General features: G+C 39.7%; 2 protein-coding genes across 3 annotated transcripts in view; one reads left to right on the top strand and one right to left on the bottom strand.

Moving 5' to 3' along the window:
• LOC124280958 (D-glucuronyl C5-epimerase-like) overlaps window positions 1–18,104 on the top strand; it is a 339,439-nt gene that overhangs the window by 132,978 nt on the left and 188,357 nt on the right. The window contains exon 1 of one of the 2 annotated variants that reach the window (XM_046716963.1): window positions 8,259–8,411. The exons of the other annotated variant lie outside the window; for it this stretch is intronic. The gene's annotated coding sequence lies outside the window, so the exon portion shown is untranslated. Of the gene's footprint in view, window positions 1–8,258; window positions 8,412–18,104 lie in introns of those variants that run through there. 2 annotated transcript variants of the gene reach the window in all.
• On the bottom strand, window positions 10,306–11,202 carry LOC124280983 (protein TRACHEARY ELEMENT DIFFERENTIATION-RELATED 7A-like). The gene has a single exon (XM_046716992.1). The coding sequence runs from the start codon at window positions 11,200–11,202 to the stop codon at window positions 10,306–10,308; it is 897 nt and encodes a 298-aa protein (XP_046572948.1).

Below are 18,104 nucleotides of genomic sequence, written 5' to 3'. Positions count from 1 at the left end.
ATCATTGATCTTTTCAAAACTGCTTTTGCTCGTATTTGATTTTCTGTCCTATTGGTTGATGGTCTCTAAAATTCCTTCTCACAAACCAACACCAAAATATTGGCATTCATACAGAAACTAATGATTTCTACTGTTCTTGCGATTGTCGGTTCAAATTTCACTTTGCCCTGAGTATATTTCTAGGTTTGTGAGCACCGTAAGTCTGAGCATCACTTTGGGTTTTCCTCCAACTTTAGGGATGGTGGAGTAGCCTGGTGGTTAAAGTGTTAACTTGTCATGCTGAAATTCTGGGTTCAATTCCCCACATGTGTAGCCCTGGTGTCAACCACCGTGACATTGATGGAATATTGATAAATGTGTCACACACTCACTCAACCACTCACACAATCACTCACTTTCTTACTCAACCACTCAACTACTCACTCAACCATTCAACCACTCACTCACTCACTCACTCACTCTCAACCACTCACTCACTCACTCACTCACCCACCCACAGACCCACTCACTCACTCACTCACCCAGACCGCCTCCATAGTGTAGTGGTTAGAACGTCTGCCCAGAGAGTGGAAGGTCGCAGGTTCGATCCCCTGCCGCTTCATACCAAAAGACATTAAAATATGGTACTTGTTGGTCCCCGCCTGGCGTTTGATATTGATTTGTACAACAAGGACTGGTCGGCTTGATTCAGTATAATGTGTCTGAGTGGGGTATTCATGCTTCACTGCAGCATGGTATCTCAGTGGGCTAGCACTATAAAACCAGCTTAAGTCTGGGCTAGTACAAGCAGCCGCACATACACATACACACGCATGCACGTCATCATATGAGCGAAATATTCTTAAGGGCGACGTTAAACCCAATTTCACCTCACCCACTCACCCACCAATCCACATTAGAATGACAAGCTGTGAATATAGAAAATCCAACAAACTCAATCACATACAAACAGCTTTAAATAATGGAAGGCATTTTACAAAAACAATAACATCTATAATAAGCACTTTGGTGACAAGAACATCTCCATCGTCATCACTTCAATTACTGTACTGAGAGCACTGTAAGGATTAAGTGAACTTTTGTCTCAAAAAAAGGGTTAATTCAGTATGAATCAATACTCGAACTGCCAAGTCATATTCGTTTGATGGTAGGTGTGTACAAAAACTATTGTTCAATGCGTGAATAAATCCAGATGCAATTTAAACGAATCAATGGAATTATTTGTGACTGTGTAACGGAATTCCATGTTGCACTTACTGTTTAGGTTGATGTTATCGACCAGTCGGAATATATTATTAAGCTCTTCCAGTGAACTGTGACGGCCTCGTTTGTTGAACTAATGTCACTTGTTCTAACAAAAGCAATGAAATTCTTTTTATCATGGTCTGTGAAACTTGCAGTAATCAAATTTGTTTGATCTGGGGTTTTGTAGTGTGTGTGGGTTTAGAGTATGTTTAAGTTTCCACCTGTTCTATCGTGTAATGTATTTTTAAACGTTATTTTCATCCCTGTGTTTGGGTTGTGATGTCAGCTGTGTACTTATTTACCTCACTCACCCTTTGAAATTTGCCAGGTAATTATTTCAATGTTTAATGTAGTGGAATTGTATTATTATATTGGAAAAATATTCTATTTAGTCAGTCAGTATCCTTTCCTACTTTATTTTCCAGTGTCAGCATTAAATAATGGAAGAATAATAAATTGTTTTTATAAGCATAGTCAGTCATGAATATTTTACGTTTTATTGATTTGACTTTCGTGTTACTATTGCTTGTAGTATTCTGAAATTTGTAATTTTGGTTGAAACAAGTATCTACATTCAAACTGAAAAGAGTCTCATAGCCTTGCTCCAAGAGGCAAGTCTAAACATGTATTATTTTTTAGAAATTATCATTGAAACTGTTACTTTTTACCTAAGAGACTTGTGCAAGTCTGGGCGCCTCATTGAGATTGGAGTTACAGAACCTATCGAAACCAGTCGTCTGGGCAGAAGGGCAAATATTATGATTCAGGGACTGTGAGACAGGCTAGTGCTTCCCATGCTTTAATTTGGTAATGATAATAAAAGTAATAGTAATGGTTAATTTATAAGGTGCATTGATCCATGCTTAATGCATGCAGGGCGGTGGGGTAGCCTACTGGTTAAAGTGGTTGATCGTCTAGCCGAAGACCCGGGTTCAATTCCCCACTTGGGTACAATGTGTGAAGCCCATTTCTGGTGTTCCCCGCCGTGATATTGCTGGGATATTGCTAAAAGCAGCGGAAAAGTAAACTCACTCACTCACTCACTCACACAAAGCCTGTTGCTGGATTATAAGCAAAAGATTGTTGGCCATAGTTCACAGATAGAACGTTCAGTATTAGCTTGTTTTCTGATCTTAGTGACTTTGCTGGTTTGTATTCTGTGATCCAATCATACCGATACTGAAGAGCATCTGCATTGATAGACATGACACAAATATTATACATGATTCCACAAATATAATACATAATTCCACTGTCATACTTCCTATATAGTGTACATATATGTAAGACTCAAATCCATGGCAGGCCTGAAATCCGTGGCGGATTTCCAAATCCATGGCAGATTTTCAAATCCATGGCTAGTTGCCGTACCTACCCTAATCTGAGGCGAATTTCCTACTCATCGTCATTAGAACATTTCAGCTCTGTAGAATAGGGGTTTATGGCATTTCATTTATGTGTTTCTAACTTACTGATACCCCTGGGCCTAGATATTTGAAGCTCTCTTAGCGCTAAGATCGTCTTTCGATATTGCTAATGTTTTCACGACTATCATAGAAACTAAGAGAGCTTTGAAAATGTAGGCCATGCTAATTATCAAATACGTTTGCTTTCCTTTGAATATTCAACAACCTACATGAAGAAAGATAAAAGAGTGAATAAGGTGTAAAAACATTTATTTCTTATACATCTAAATCTGTCCATCATGGATCTGATGTCTGTTCAGCTGGAACCTATGAGAGGTTTGAGTGTCCGCCACCTCGTACACTCGGCCACAGTTAGAGTTCTTAGGTGTGCTGACAGTTCCCGGTCCCCAGAAGCCGCTGGTAAAAACAGCGACGCCCTTGTTCATCGCGGGGTTTGGTCTGAAATAGACCGTCTGCTCGTCCCGCGGGTAGAACTCATCTTCCGTCACGAGCTTGTCTGCAAACTGCTTAAAAAGCAAACCACAATATTACAAACATAGTTGAACCCTTTGTAGGTGGACATCTTCTTAAGATCTGTTTGCCACCGGGAGTTGGGATAAGTCGCAGGAATTGGCTTCCTCGTCCGAGTGGTTTTGGGTAAATTCACTGCACTGTTGCATTCCTCACATTTTACATTGATGTCAAACAACACCTTAACAGCTTCCCGTACAACCGGGAAAACAGAGCGGCGAATGCCTTAAATAAAATAGCCGCCGATTTCCAATGGTCCAGTGAGTGGTTTTGAACAATGATTTTAACCATTTATATCTTTGGTGCAACATCGCCGATGCGGGGTGTCTAAATCGACACTTTTCTTAAAAATCACTTGTGATGTTTCATCAAAGAAATAATTCTCAAGGATTTTCCTTACTATTCTTTCGTTGGCTGCAAATGAGAGGATCTTGCAAATCTTTACACTTCCCCATTTCGGATTCAGCGTTTTCAGTTTTGTTATCCACATTTATCAAGTTTTTCCATGTGGTTCAAAAATGTTTCTGCATTGGGATCTTTTGATACAGGTTTCTTCTTCTTTGTAGGTGGCTCCGCAATTACAAAACCATAATTTTCTACGGTTTCCATTTTCTTAGCTTTGAAGATTTCCCTGAGATTACCTTCGCCACGAACGGCTAGTGTCGAATAACGTCGGGAACAGTTAGCGATTGTGACGTCATGCAACAATCGAACAATCAAACCTGCTACGGATTAGGAAACCCGCCATATAGATTAGAGACCCGCCACAGATCTGAGTCCTACATCTATGTTCTTGGAGTTGCAATGTTCCAATGGGAGTGCGGATAACTGAAACAACATAAACCAATGACTGATGACATGGGTAATATCCTTGCTGTTGGAGAACAAAGACCATCCCATGAACAGACTGGTTAGACCATGCTGTGAAGATCTGGGTTGGAACTGATCTTCAGCAACTTGACCATGCCGTGAAGATCCGGGTTAGGATTGATCTTCAGCAAATTGACTATCCCAATCTCTGTGTTAGAACTGATCTTCAGCAATCTGACCATGCTATGAAGATCCGGGTCAGACCTGATCTTCTGCAATGTGACCATCATGTGAAGATCCGGGTCAGACCTGATCTTCAGCAATCTGCCAATGCTGTGAAGATCCGGGTTAGAACTGATCTTCAGCAATTTGACCATGCTGTGAAGATCTGGGTTAGAACTGATCTTCAGCAATTTGACCATGCTGTGAAGATTCAGGTCAGAACTGATCTTCAGCAGCTTGACCATCCCAATATCTGTGTGAGAACTGATCTTCAGCAACCCATGTAAATTAACCAGTGAAGATCCAGATTATAATTGATCTTCCGCAACCCATGCATATCATGAGAGGTAACAAACCGGTTTCAATCACTGGATAGTTTGGTTTTGACTCCGATTATTTACAGCAAGAATAAACAAACAAGGAAACCAAACAAAACCTGACCATCCAATCCAAAAAGTTACCTTAAAGATACAGTATATGTTGCTAATAGCCTATTATTACTTGCCCGTGGAAGATACTGCAGTGTAATATTTTTACGACAATATTACACGAGTGTAATACCGCTAGACCTATGACGTCATAATGGTTTACAGCTATGACATCACAATGCTAGTAGCTCTGTCACAATGGTATTTGACCTTGCTTGACTTGCTGAAAGCTGAGAGTCGTCACACTGTAGGCAGTTTCTATCAATTTATGTTGGGGAGTAATAAACAGAATACTAAACTCGCTTCCGTGAAATACTATTTTTATTAAACTGGTGAAATCATTAACTCGTTTAATAAAAATGGTGTTACATGGAAGGTCATGTAGTATCCTCTATTTTGAACCTAAATACCCATAGGTCTTAAAAAATGTTTAACTTCATTTACATTCTTTCTTATATATACACATTCTGCCCGTGGATATTTATTTCATCAATCTTCTGTCTGATGTCTTGGGAACATTTGGTTATACTACGGCCATGTTAAACTAATTACATATTTATTACTTTTTCATGTCAGTGGTATTTTTTTATATTAATTCAGTATCTCAGTTACAAAACAACTGAGCATTCTGGCAGAGTTTCAATACAATCAACTTTGTCAACAATCTCAGTTTTGTCCTCGAGGTATTCTAATGTAATTCAAGTTCCTGCTGTATGTCACGTTTCACAACAAAAGTACATCTCTTTAAATCCCGACTCATGTCATGTATTCGCATGTCAGTAGGTTTTATACCAAAATAAATAAAATCAAGATTCTGTTGTGATACGAAGCAGACTGTTTACCATAAAGTGAACACAAGCGATTTCCGTTCATGTTATAGAATGGAGTTCAAATTGTTCTGTTTTTGCGTATTTATGGTATGAAAAAAAAAATGTAATGTGTTGCACCCTCATCAATGAAACAAATGTAAAAAGTTCCAGCTATCTCCTCGCTTTTGAGTAAAATGTCCCCCAGTGTTATTTGTTTATTTACGAAACCTTGCATTTTCATTTTTGGGAAGTGTGTACACGCAAGTGACGAAGGGCAAACAATTGTTCACACTTGGTTCTGTTTCTGGGGATTTTTTGCTTTGATGGTGAATAATTTTTTATCAATCTTTGAAAGATAAATAGATTTTTTTCTTTCAAGGTTACTTCAGGAATTTGTAATTTTAGGTACTGTCAGTGCTGTTAGAATCATGAGCCAATCAGTGCAATTTAAAAGGTCGGGATTTTCGGGGGTTATTTTAGTGTTAGATAAGGTTAAATTTACAGAATAAATCTTTTGGAAGTCAAGTGAGAGTAGGCCCTGGCTTATTTGTCCAGCATCCAACATGCTTCCGTCTTTGTCCCCCGTGCGTCTGTCAACATCATCACGTTGAGACCACTGGACAAATAATGCTTCACATGCTTTTTCCCACCGATGATGACCCTCAAGTTTGTTGAAGATGTTCAAATCCAATTTTCAAAATGGCTGCCACAGCAGTACAGTAGTATCTGTTATTGGCCTTACTGTTCAAAATGTGATGCAATTTCGTGTGTAAGTAGTTATAGGGCTCAACACACATGATCTGTCCCTGGAATTGATATTGCTGGATTATTGCTAAAAGCAGCATAAAACCTTACTCACTCACTCATGAAGCTGTACCCATCACAAACCAACATGCTAACCAACATGTACAGGAGTAGGAAAATGGCGGAACTGTTTTCAACAGTTTGATTCTTTAAAGTTTCTGGAAATTAAAGGGAATGGTTTGGTAGCCTAGTGGTTAAAGCAAAGATCCAGGTTCGATTCTCAACATGGGTATAATGTGTGAAGCCCATTCCCGTTTTTTTCCTGTCATGGTGTTGCTGGAATATTTCTAAAAGCATCGTAAAACTATTATCACTCGTCAGTACTACATCGATGCTCTTGGGTTTCACCAATGTGTTAAAGGTCTGAAGTACGTGTCTTGATACACACATTATACCAAATCGTGTGGAAACTTCCAAACTATAAATAATTCAGAGCAGACTCAAAAGGAAAAGTTGTAGAAACATGTTCAAAGCTGTTAATTTAATTGAGAACTTGAAATGCAAATTGCCAGACATTTTACAATACCTGACTAACAAACCACTAGAGAGTCATTGAAAGAATAGCAAGTAATTTATCTAAGCAAGGGTTTGCTGATATGGATCCAGTAGGTTTGTATGTTTTTTTCGCCGCTTTTAGCAATATTCCAGCAATATCACAGAAGGGGACACCAGAAATGGGCTTCACACATTGTACCCATGTGGGGAATCGAACCCGGGTCCTCAGTGTGATGAACGAATGTTTTATCACTAGGCTACCCCACTGCCCCGATATCGATCAAGAACAGAAATATTATGCATATACAGTGAATGAGTTTAGTTTTACACCACACTCAGCAATATTCCAGCTTTATGGAGGCGGTCTGTATATAATTGAGTCTGGACCAGACAATCCAGTGATCAACAGCATGAGTATCTCCGCAATTGGGAACCGGTGACATGTGTCAACCAAGTCAGCGAGCCTGACCACCTGATCCCATCGTCTCTTACAACAAGCATGGGTTACTGAAGATCAATTCTAGCCCAGATCTTCACGGGTGTTATGCATATAGAGCATAATATTTTCACATGAAAACACATGATGCACTTTTCCACCAATGTATCTTTTCACCCCAGTGTGAATGTGTGTCTTACCGACATCGGTGGGAATACTTTAGCCTGTTTCTGCCAGCTGACGCCACCTGTTCCTGCTATTCAAGCAGAAAAAGAAACATGTTTTGGACACCTTATATGTATTGATTCTGTAACACAAGATTATGTGTCTCTAAAGGACTACATATTCTTTTGACAACATCACACTCTGTCAATTCTATTTGAAAAGTATTTCAATATTTGGACTCAAGTTTACCTATAATCACCAACACATTTCTTTATAAACAGAATTTTCAGAAAACCTGAATGTTACAAATACGAAGGATACGAACTTATTTTTCTCAGAATTTGCTGAATTTTACAGATTTCATTGATGGTGATCCATCATTGACAGACATTATAGAACAATTACCATGGATACTTTAGATCACAAGGGAGGAAATTTCAACAGCTTCATTGCGTCAGACGATTTTGACGCTACTCAAGTGTACTCAATCACTGGGGAATGTTCAGTCGGCGCGCCTTTGATGTTTTAATGAAACACCTGAGAGTTGTATATACAGTGACTTTAGCAGTGTGTCTGAAGTCAGACAGGTAGGATTTTGTTTGGTCTACTTCCCTCAACAAAATAGTCTATACATCAACAACAGAGTCTACACCTTTATACCTTTAACATGGCATATAGCTTCAAGCAAGTGTGAAGAACTCCTATGTTATTCCTGAATACAAACAGCAGCAGTGAACACTCACACAATATTCACACACCACTCACACAACACCCACACAACACTCACACAGCTCTAATCAAATTGAATCTTGAGGTTTTGATAGCATCCCTGACACACAAACACTTCCCTGCAGCCTAATAACCCATTTATTACCACATGACTGTCATACAAAAATACACCCTCTAAGTTTTGAGATGCCCCCCCCCCTGCTTGTAAGGCAAGCAAATGTCAATGCTTTCGGGGCAGAGAGTGTAAGACTTGGACTGTCAATACATCCAACCTTTTCCCTGCTACCTGGATGTTAACGAGTTTATCAGGATGATGTTCTGGTCTTTACAGGTAGGTCATCTATATTCTCCCCCGAATAATGAGCCCAAGGAGGACCTAGATATCTGAAGGTAGGGTCCAACGATATTCATCTCAATCCCTTCCTTCCACTTGTATTTGATCACGAAGGTCACACAATGCTCTCATTGTAAAATCATTCATTCCGTGGGTTGAGCAAGGTTTCCTGCATGTAGTACAGCTGTTGGAGGAGAGGCCATTTGTTACACTGTTCTGTTTGTTGTTTCAACGACAATGGCTGAATGATTCATGGTAAATGAGGCTACGGTACAAAGGTGTATGTCGCTAGCCATGTGTTTGTGAATGGCTACTGGCCCCACGAAACACCTGTCATACCACGAATACCTTGACTCTGCTCGATTGTGGGGCGAAAACAGGTGAATTGAATGGCTAGCGTGCAGGAGTTTTTGTATGTCACCTTTAGATCGGGATATATCATCATGTAGGTAGGATATATCTGTCTTACTGACGTGGGCCTATTTTGGGACAACCAACCTGGATCTCAGGTAGAGGGATTTAGTTTTGTACTGTTTGTGTGGGAGACACATTTTAGGGCTTTGTTTTAGGGAAACGAAATCGTTTTGTTGAAAGTGTTTGCGGTTCTGTTTTGGTATACGTTTGTAAAATAATCTTTTGACTTGTGGATGTGTGTGTATTAATCTATCAGTATTTGTGAAAGTATATATTTTTTGTTGAAATATGTTAGTGTGCAGTAATCTGTTTGTCTCTCAGTCTGTTTGTCTGTCCATCCATCTGCCCGTCTGTCTGTCTGTCTGTCTCTGTTGTCTGTCTGTCTGTCTTGTCTGTATCTGTTGTGTAAGAGATAAGTATTGGCCTTTGAGTGCAGGGGTCTGTCTGTCCATCTGTCTGTCCATCCGTCTGTCCATCTGTCTGTCCATCTGTATCTGTCTTGTCTCTGTGTGTTGTGTAAGAGATAAGTATTGGCCTTTGAGTGCAGGGGTCTGTCTGTCCATCTGTCTGTCCATCCGTCTGTCCATCTGTCTGTCCATCTGTATCTGTCTTGTCTCTGTGTGTTGTGTAAGAGATAAGTATTGGCCTTTGAGTGCAGGGGTCTGTCTGTCCATCTGTCTGTCTATCTGTTTCTGTCTTGTCTCTGTGTGTTGTGTAAGAGATAAGTATTGGCCTTTGAGTGCAGGGGTCTGTCTGTCCATCTGTCTGTCTGTTTCTGTCTTGTCTCTGTGTGTTGTGTAAGAGATAAGTATTGGCCTTTGAGTGCAGGGGTCTGTCTGTCCATCTGTCTGTCCATCTGTTTCTGTCTTGTCTCTGTGTGTTGTGTAAGAGATAAGTATTGGCCTTTGAGTGCAGGGGTCTGTCTGTCCATCTGTCTGTCCATCTGTTTCTGTCTTGTCTCTGTGTGTTGTGTAAGAGATAAGTATTGGCCTTTGAGTGCAGGGGTCTGTCTGTCCATCTGTCTGTCTATCTGTTTCTGTCTTGTCTCTGTGTGTTGTGTAAGAGATAAGTATTGGCCTTTGAGTGCAGGGGTCTGTCTGTCCATCCGTCTGTCCATCTGTATCTGTCTTGTCTCTGTGTGTTGTGTAAGAGATAAGTATTGGCCTTTGAGTGCAGGGGTCTGTCTGTCCATCTGTCTGTCTATCTGTCCATCTGTCTGTCTATCTGTCCATCTGTCTGCCTGTCTGTCCATCTGTCTGTCTCTGTTGTCTGTCTTGTCTGTATTTGTTGTGTAATAGATAAGTATTGGCCTTTGAGTGCAGGGGCCTGTCTGTCCATCCGTCTGTCCATCTGTATGTCTTGTCTCTGTGTGTTATGTAAAAGATAGGTATTGGCCTTTGAGTGCCAGATGTTCCTCCAGTCATGTGTGGAAATAGCTCCATTTAATTTTTTCAGTTTCTTCCACACCAATATCACGTTAGTATTGAGGGTCATGAGTCATGACATGACTGTGACATGACACGGAATTACTCATCTTGGTAACTTTTTTCATTAAGTCGTTAAGGACAATCTCGATGAGAATAGCTGTAGTGTGATTGTCTGGAAAAATTCCTTCAACTGTGACGAGAATAGAAGCACAGGCAAGAGGTGATGCAATTGTAGAATGATGCAGGGATACAGGCATGGTGCCTGGAGGGGATGCAGGGATACAGGCATGCGGCCCTGGAGGGGATATAGGAATATAGGCATGGGGCCTGGAAGGGATACAGGCATGGGGCCCTGGAGGGGATGCAGGGATACAGGCATGGAGCCTGGAGGGGATATAGGAATATAGGCATGGGGCCTGGAGGGGATACAGGCATAGGGCCCTGGAGGGGATGCAGGCATAGGGCCCTGGAGGGGATATAGGAATATAGGCATGGGGCCTGGGGCCTGGAGGGGATACAGGCATAGGGCCCTGGAGGTGATGCAGGGATACAGGCATGGAGCCTGGAGGGGATGCAGGGATACAGGCATGGAGCCTGGAAGGGATACAGGCATAGGGCCCTGGAGGGGATGCAGGCATAGGGCCCTGGAGGGGATATAGGAATATAGGCATGGGGCCTGGAGGGGATGCAGGCATAGGGCCCTGGAGGGATATAGGAATATAGGCATGGGGCCTGGAGGGGATACAGGCATAAGGCCCTGGAGGGGATGCAGGGATACAGGCATGGAGCCTGGAGGGGATGCAGGGATACAGGCATGGGGCCTGGAGGGGATACAGGCATAGGGCCCTGGAGGGGATGCAGGCATAGGGCCCTGGAGGGGATGCAGGCATAGGGCCCTGGAGGGGATATAGGAATATAGGCATGGGGCCTGGAGGGGATACAGGCATAGGGCCCTGGAGGGGATACAGGCATAGGGCCCTGGAGGGGATGCAGGCATAGGGCCCTGGAGGGGATATAGGAATATAGGCATGGGGCCTGGAGGGGATGCAGGGATACAGGCATGGGGCCTGGAGGGGATGCAGGGATACAGGCATGGAGCCTGGAAGGGATGCAGGGATACAGGCATGGAGCCTGGAAGGGATGCAGGGATACAGGCATGGGGCCTGGAGGGGATGCAGGAATACAGGCATAGAGCCTGGAGGGGATATTGGAATATAGGCATGGGCCCTGGAGGGGATGAAGTGGTACAAGCAGGCAGGGATACGACCATTGAGCCTTGGCCTTAGTGGAGTAGTCCAGAGGCACAGAAATAGATTTGTTGAGGCATGGGGCCAGGGAGACAATTGACAATTGGGAGTTAATTGATTGTGTCAAAATTAATCATCCACGATCCATTGTACCACTCCCTTTTTATGAAATGAAATAATAACATAGGCAACCTGCTGCTTAAAACTCACTCACTCACTCTTAAGATGCAACAATATATGACTAAACAGAGCTCCAGATAAGATTTAGCTCATGTGGGTACTGTACCCACTGTATTTTTCCGGAGTGGGTATTATGAATGTTGAGTTGGTATTTCATTTTCCGTTACCCACTGCTTTCAAATATGTGCGTATTTCAGTCATTTTACTTACCTAAGTATTATGTCATTGAGTAAGTTTACTAAGCAGGTATGTTCTGCCTTATGTCATACCTAATCAAAACCAACTTAAATATAATGGAAATGATTTCATAAAAAATCACTCATCTATGCTGACAGTACAACACTAGTCCTATACTAACAGTACAACTGACCCGGGTTCGAATCCCCACATGGGTACAATGTGTGAAGCCCATTTCTGGTGTCCCCTGCCATGATGTTGCTGGAATATTGCTAAAAGCGGCGTAAAACCAAACTCAGTCAGTCAGTCAGTCAGTACAACTTGATAGCAATCGATGTCTTTTTCATTACGCAAGCGATTTTTATAAATATATTTTGTACGCATTTGTTTTAAACGTTTTGCGTATCTAACATTTTAAATGCGTAATTGGTATGCAACAATTCTTTTTCAATGCATAATTGGAAATTTTCTATACATATTTTACCCGAATACGCAGCATATCTGGGCCTCTGAGTAAAGATACAACAATATATAGTTGACTCACAAAAGTGGTACAATTTCTGAAACGTCTTGGCATTTAACCATAAAATTTATGATTGAAACACATTTCACCATTTGGCATTTGGAAGTAATCTGGAGACAGGTATTCAGGAGATGGCAAATGTCAGTCAGTGTTGTGTCCGAGCCAGGAGTATGTGCATGCGTTACACAACCCATTATACCAGAATTAATGATGTTAACTAAAGAAATAAATTAAAATCATTTGCAGGTGTTTTCAAGTTTAAGTTATTTTTTTGTGCATGCGGCATGTTAAGAAAAATGTTAATAACCGAAAGGCTCAAAAGTAATGATGTATTTAATCAAAATGACAGATTAAGAGACTCTTTCTTATGCTAATGGTTATTTTAACTTCTTGTTATTGATGACTATTGTCAGGATCAATAGTTTTCACAATAATCTGACGACTTTGATATAGGATTATTTAGGAAAGAAACAATGCCTAATCATTAAAATTGGATTTTATTGATGTTCATGTTGCCATGGCTACTGCATGCATACCAGTTTTTTTTATGTTTCTGCCAGTAATTGTTTATTGCTGGATACAAGAGTTATGTTTGATTTAAAAAGTATTTTATGCTCCCTGTTTAGAGGGAGACTGAAATGAGGATCAGATGGACATAATGGCTTCCAATAATGGCAACTGTGCTAACACCTTACCAAAACATGAAGACGTCCGCATATACTAGTATTTAGTCTATCAACTGATAAAGAGAAAGTAACCCTTGCTTTCTCTGATTGGAGAGTTAAGACCTGTGCATATGTCTCACATGATTACTACCGTAATATATAATTACCCTTACACTGTGCATAATGACGTTTGTGTCTATTTGAACGGTGTCTGCACAGGACGTCGACCCTTGGGTGAAATGTCACGGTTCAGTTAAGAAAAAAGGTTGACGTCCTGTCCATTTGATCTTATTCCAATTAACAGAGGATTAGAAAAGACAAAGAAATAATCCAGTGTTTTCACAAGGCGATAATCCGGATTATGCGGTTGAGAGCACAGACAACAGGAGAAAAGTACTATATTTCGTCCATTTTATTTCATATACAAAATCATCCAACATGAAGTAGATGAGATGCACCATTTGCAAACTGGTTCATCTGAAAGATAGTAAAAGTAGATTTATTATTTCTTTTTACACATTATTTTACACAGACCACGTTACACCACTCTACTGCTATATATAAATTGTTAGAATTGTTAACAAAATCTATTAAACGATATGCAAAACATGGTCACGTACATTATTCAGATTTGATATATCTATTTTACTTTTATATTTTCCTTAGTAACAGATTGATATCAGGCATTGACAAGATACTTACCTTTATGTCTACTTGGACACAGGGATAAGCATGGTCGACTTTCACCATCGTCACAATGTCATTGACAGTTGCCGCAGTGACATTACACTTCTTTTCTGTGCACTTCCAGGATATCCAATTTCGCTTCACTCATAAATCCACCAACACACAGGTATCTTCCACCACGAGATGTAACTGTGTATTTGCCATTTCGAAATTGAATGCAATCTACCACGTGTTCCTTCCTTAAATATGTTCATCATTGTGAAATACACTCTCATATGTATGATAACATTGATGACATATTGAGTGAACTACGTGTCACGCCTTACGCGATGCTCCGGTTATGGAAAATCTTAAAACAACACATACTAGCGGATTAGCGGGACTCGAGCAACGCCTTCAACATCAAAGTTTACCACGGGTCGACTTCATGTCCATAGCGAAATTTCAAAAGGTCGACTTCTTGTCCATAAACCACATGAACATATATAATGAAGATCTGTGTTTACATATTTCCAATATTGAACTTCCAAAGAAATAATGATATTCTTTATGCAAAGTGAAGCCCTGTGGATATGTCTAACATTATGACTGCCAGAGATAATTACCTCTACACTGTGAATAATGATGTTTGTGTCTATTTGAAGTATGGACAACTTCAGAGTTTCTGGCACTTGCTTACTCCACATATAATGAAGACCTGTTTAATGGCAAATAAATTGCATTGCAGTATATTGTGATTATGGTACTGTTATTCCCATATGTATTGGACCGCCTCCGTGGTGTAGTGGTTAGAGCGTCCGCCCGGAGAGCGGAAGACGTTAAGATATGGTACTTGTTGGTCCCTGTCTGGTGCTCGGCATTAATGGGTACAACAAGGACTGGTCGGCTCGTAAACTAACCTCACTCACTCCTAATGTATGTATGAGTATATACAAATATAAATGGATTGGTAATGATTATGTTGCGTTGTCTCACAAATAATACAAAATTGGAATGATGACCCAAAAAATAGTGATATTTTCATCATACTTTTTTCGTACAAAAATCTTTTTACAAACATAACCAGCTTCACAAATAAGTTTACGTATTTGCTGAACTTGGATGTCATAGCAATTCAGGGTAATTTACACAGTATAATTAGTTTACGCACACAATAAATGTTTCCTTTTTTTTGTTTGGCAAGCATAACAAACCTTAACTGTTACAGCGCTAATGTTGGAAATCTACAGCAAGTGCAGGAAATTAGATCTTTGTTTTTCTATGATTTCTATGCTTATTTGCAGCTTTCGTTACATGCTAAATGTTTGTGTCAAGGATTGAATGAGCAGTTGCCCTTGAATCTGCTTTCCATTATGCAACAAGATGTTTTGTCTACAATGTAATGGAACGTAAGATTAGTAATTATGATTTACGGGGATGCACCTTTTCAGACTCTCTTGTGGAGTCGTTTTGTTTAAAGGTGAAGGTCTTCTAAGGATGCAACACTATAAAGCTTGTGTTCCTTAATTTTTGTGTGTAGTTTATTGTACAAGGTATTTCTCCATTTTATTTCACTTGTCTAAAGTGTTTTCAACCTGGTCCATCCTGGTTCATATACAAGGGAAGAAATATCTCCGTCTTTGGAGACTGAAGCATCAAATTCAATTGAGGCAAAACTTGTTTCTTAAATGGTGTTTTAGGTTTGATAAGCAAGTTTTATGAACAAAGTTTTTTTATCATGGAAATCCTTTTTAAATCTTGAGCAATTGTTATTTTCCAAAACTTATCAATCTTCCATAAATAACAACAGCACCATCGTTGATTCTACCATTATAGATCATCAAGTTTCTAATGTGTTGGGGTTTTTTCCATAAAGCCATTTTATGGCAGTGTAACTCCAGTAATCCTGGGAATCATAGGTGCTGCTGTTGTATTAGGTGCTAGAATACATTGAACAGAGTTGTGTCCCTTTTGCATGCCAGGAACCTGTTCTCATTGGGGTTTTGCCAAAATGATCTGAGACCGGCATCACTTGAGATTTCCTCCCCCGTTAATCTGACACGTTGCAATATAACTGGAAGGCTGTGTAGCATTAAAACTCACTCACTCACTCACTCACTCACTCAGTAATCCTGACCATAATTGTTTTTTTAACTTTGAGCAGCTGTATTTTATGAAGGCAGAACTCTTGAGACAATCCCCATTAAGAATTACCATCTCCCAGAAGAGATTTATCTCACTGCTAGATTGTTGGCTCCCAAAATCTGACTGTCCAAACAATTGTACATGAAATAAAAAAACCCGGGTTATTTTGTCTGTTTGAAAGTCAGACTAAAGATTTCTTCAGATTTTGTCAACAGTGTAGCAGTTTTATATTTTGTCATTAAGATTAACTGAACATCTTTCACATTATATTGTGTGATGGCGTCCCATAACTGCCCGCATGACTTTGTTAATAATGTTTACATTTTTAGCTTACATGAGTGAAACTAAAGTGAGTTTGTGTTATGTCAATCATATGGTTGTCATGCTCTCCTTCAATCATACATGAACCTTCACACAAACTACATGGACTTGGACTCGGCAACTTTAACTTTGTTTGAACTATCCCACCTGTGGTGTCTCTATAATGTCAACCATGAATTTGAATTTGATTTTTAAACATGTCTGCTATGGTGGCCATATTGAAAATGTCATTTTGGCACGTTGCTCATACATTTCTTTATGTATATTTATGAATGTGAAGCAAAGTATGCAACATCACAGATACATTTTTTTAAATATTTTTTTTTATCAAGCATAAAGCTTTTTCTCGTGTCAATGTATTTTCAACAGCACTGAAACAACAACCCTTTGAAGCAGGTTTTAGTTTGAAAGATCCCAGCTATGGTGTCTTTGAAAATTTCTTTTCAAAATTCTAATCTGATTTTAAACATGACCACTCTTTCCTGTTGATAATTCATTGTACCTCTACTTTTATTGAAAGGGGCGGTGGGGTAGCCTTGTGGTTAAAGTGTTCGCTAGTCACGCCGAAGACTCGGGTTCGATTCTCCACATGGGTACAATGTGTGAAGCCCATTTCTGGTGTTCCCCACCGTGATATTGCTGGAATATGGCTAAAAGCAGCATAAAATCTAAACTCACTCACTCACATCAGGCTGAGATGCTGTGATATAACTTAAATAGTGTTCATAGCAGTATAAACATCATGCGGCAGCTTTCGCATTCTTTGTTATGCTATACTACCCTTTCTTTCAGGATCAGAATTTCTATTTTGCTGTTTTCAATTTCCAATTAACATAATTGTTAAAACATTTTTCATGTTTATTTCATCACTGATTATTTGGAAATGTTCAAATAGGAAACATGAAAGAATATTGGTATTTGCTTGAATTTGTTCGGATTTTGAACTGATACGATTTAGGTATTGAATGGTATCAGATTTTGATAAAGATTCTTGTTTGCTCTCTGAAAGTGATCATCTGAAACAAAACAGGTTTTGTTACCATACTCCTTAGCTAAACAAGATTAGGAAGCTTGCAATTGTCGTAGATTTTGTTACTTTCAGAAAATCAGTCAGTTGATGAATATTTACAATTTTACTGCGTGCTGATTTTATATCACCAGTGCCGCCATTGTGCGTGTTGCTTAGTTGCTATACACACAGAGGTGGTATGCGACACGTGGCGACATTATTCATACGACTTCCACTGAAAGAAAGAAAAGGCCCCTCATTCTGTTTTCACTATGTCTTTGTTGGAAAAATTGGAAACCGATTTTTCATTGTTGGGCTAACACGAGTGTTGACATAGCTCTTATAATACCATGAAGAATACCTTTCTCAAACATAAACTCATCTTTGATTGAACGAATATTTGAGAGTCACTCCTCCAACGAACATTATCGATGCTGCTCAAGCAAGTATGATGGCTGTCTCCATTTGCAGGGCACTTCGTATTGAAAAGGGAAAAGATTGAAGAGATGTTTTAGTATTTGGTGTCCAGAAACTAAAAATGATTCATTGATGTATGTCAAAGTTTACATTGATCATAAAGTTGTGGAAATACCGTAAATATTCTAGTAACTCCAGCTGCGGAGAGCTGGTTGGCCGGTTTTACATGAATAATAAACACCACTAGAGAAATATTCAGATTTTACACTAAGAATATTTTGAAACCAAATGGTTTTCCATTTTTAGCACAACAAATGCATGACTAAAATTCAATTTCTTTGATTTAAAATATCATAATTTTAATATTTGATATGGACTGATGAGGCTGAAGGTCTTAAATCCTGAAATACAAAATATAACACATGATTTCTTATTTCATTTTATTTTTCTTATTTAAAAGATATAACCTCCAATTAGAATGTAGGGGGGATGGCCTAGT

The sequence above is a fragment of the Haliotis rubra genome, unplaced genomic scaffold (genome assembly GCF_003918875.1).
Source record: "Haliotis rubra isolate DU_JTF1 unplaced genomic scaffold, ASM391887v1 Scf277, whole genome shotgun sequence".
In the NCBI taxonomy this organism is placed as follows: Eukaryota; Metazoa; Mollusca; class Gastropoda; order Lepetellida; family Haliotidae; genus Haliotis; species Haliotis rubra.
Note: the sequence above shows the minus strand (reverse complement) of the source record. Positions and strands in the feature narration are given on the sequence as shown.